Here is a 1,042-nt window from a genome sequence, read left to right on the forward strand (position 1 = left end):
GAGAGAGAGAGAGGCGGCCCGTGGCTGAAAGGGATCTTTTGCTAAGAGTTGATTTCAATGCTCAAATTTGAGTGGAGATGGGCACTTCTTAAATTTTGAGGAGTTAAACCACTTGAGGACCAATGTCCGTCTGGCCTGAGGAAACCTTTGCACGCCTCCGTTATCTTTTGGGAGGCCTACGCGGCTACGCCCCATAAAAACTGTCTACCTAAGACTGTCCCTTGGCCCGTGGGTCTGACACAAGATTAGAAAAGCTCTTCCAGAGTGGTAGGTATCTCACTTATGGTCTTTCTATTTTCTAATAAATTCAGGAAAAACAACTTTACAAGAAATCCGGACACTAGCAATTCTTAAACATTTCTGCTCTTAACTCCTCAAAAGAGAGTTAAGGCCTTTTAGGGTTCGGTTAGAGTTGCCCTTAGGCTTCAACTGGAGCTGATGAGTGTCTTTTTTCCACGAGCTGATGAGTGAATGGAATGGGCTGTTTCATCATAAACTTAGGAAGAAAAGGTTTTGAGTTTAAGATTTGGTTCACTTGTTGTAACCTAGTCATTGCTGTTTTGGTGAGTACCCATGCTTCTGCAGCCCACGTCGTAGCTCCAGTATAGGGTAGTATTTCGAGTTGGACTATAGTCTGTTACTTTTACATGTAAAACTAAAGGCACATCAAACATGGGCGAGTGTATTAGTATCTTTTAACGACTTCTGCTCCTATATCCCTACAAATGAAACAGTCAAGCACGCAACATACAGACATATCTGAAAACTGCAGTGCACATATTTTCTTTGTTTGCCAGGTGGCGGTTACTGTGACGGAGGCGAATACGGGAGACAGTTACTTCTTTGAAGGCAAGTACACTAGCCAGGGGGACGACGGCAAGCACTATTACCATGCAATGTTCAAAGCAACGGTTGGGAGTGAGGAGGGAGTCCTGTTCTTCGCGGAGCTAGAGGGTACTAGATATCCACGAAAAGTGCTACAGTGTGTTATCCTTGAAGAAGAAGGTAGAATTGCTGCTACACTCTTGTTTACTTCCCTCAA

The 1,042-nt window shown here is 44.0% G+C and overlaps 1 protein-coding gene across 1 annotated transcript in view; it reads left to right on the plus strand.

Moving 5' to 3' along the window:
* LOC119366530 overlaps positions 1-1,042 on the plus strand; it is a 12,066-nt gene that overhangs the window by 9,774 nt on the left and 1,250 nt on the right. The window contains exon 5 of the mRNA XM_037632318.1: positions 798-1,005. Coding sequence (XP_037488215.1) covers positions 798-1,005 — 208 coding nt within the window. The remainder of the gene's footprint in view (positions 1-797; positions 1,006-1,042) is intronic.

Source organism: Triticum dicoccoides, chromosome 1A, assembly GCF_002162155.2.
Source record: "Triticum dicoccoides isolate Atlit2015 ecotype Zavitan chromosome 1A, WEW_v2.0, whole genome shotgun sequence".
In the NCBI taxonomy this organism is placed as follows: Eukaryota; Viridiplantae; Streptophyta; class Magnoliopsida; order Poales; family Poaceae; genus Triticum; species Triticum dicoccoides.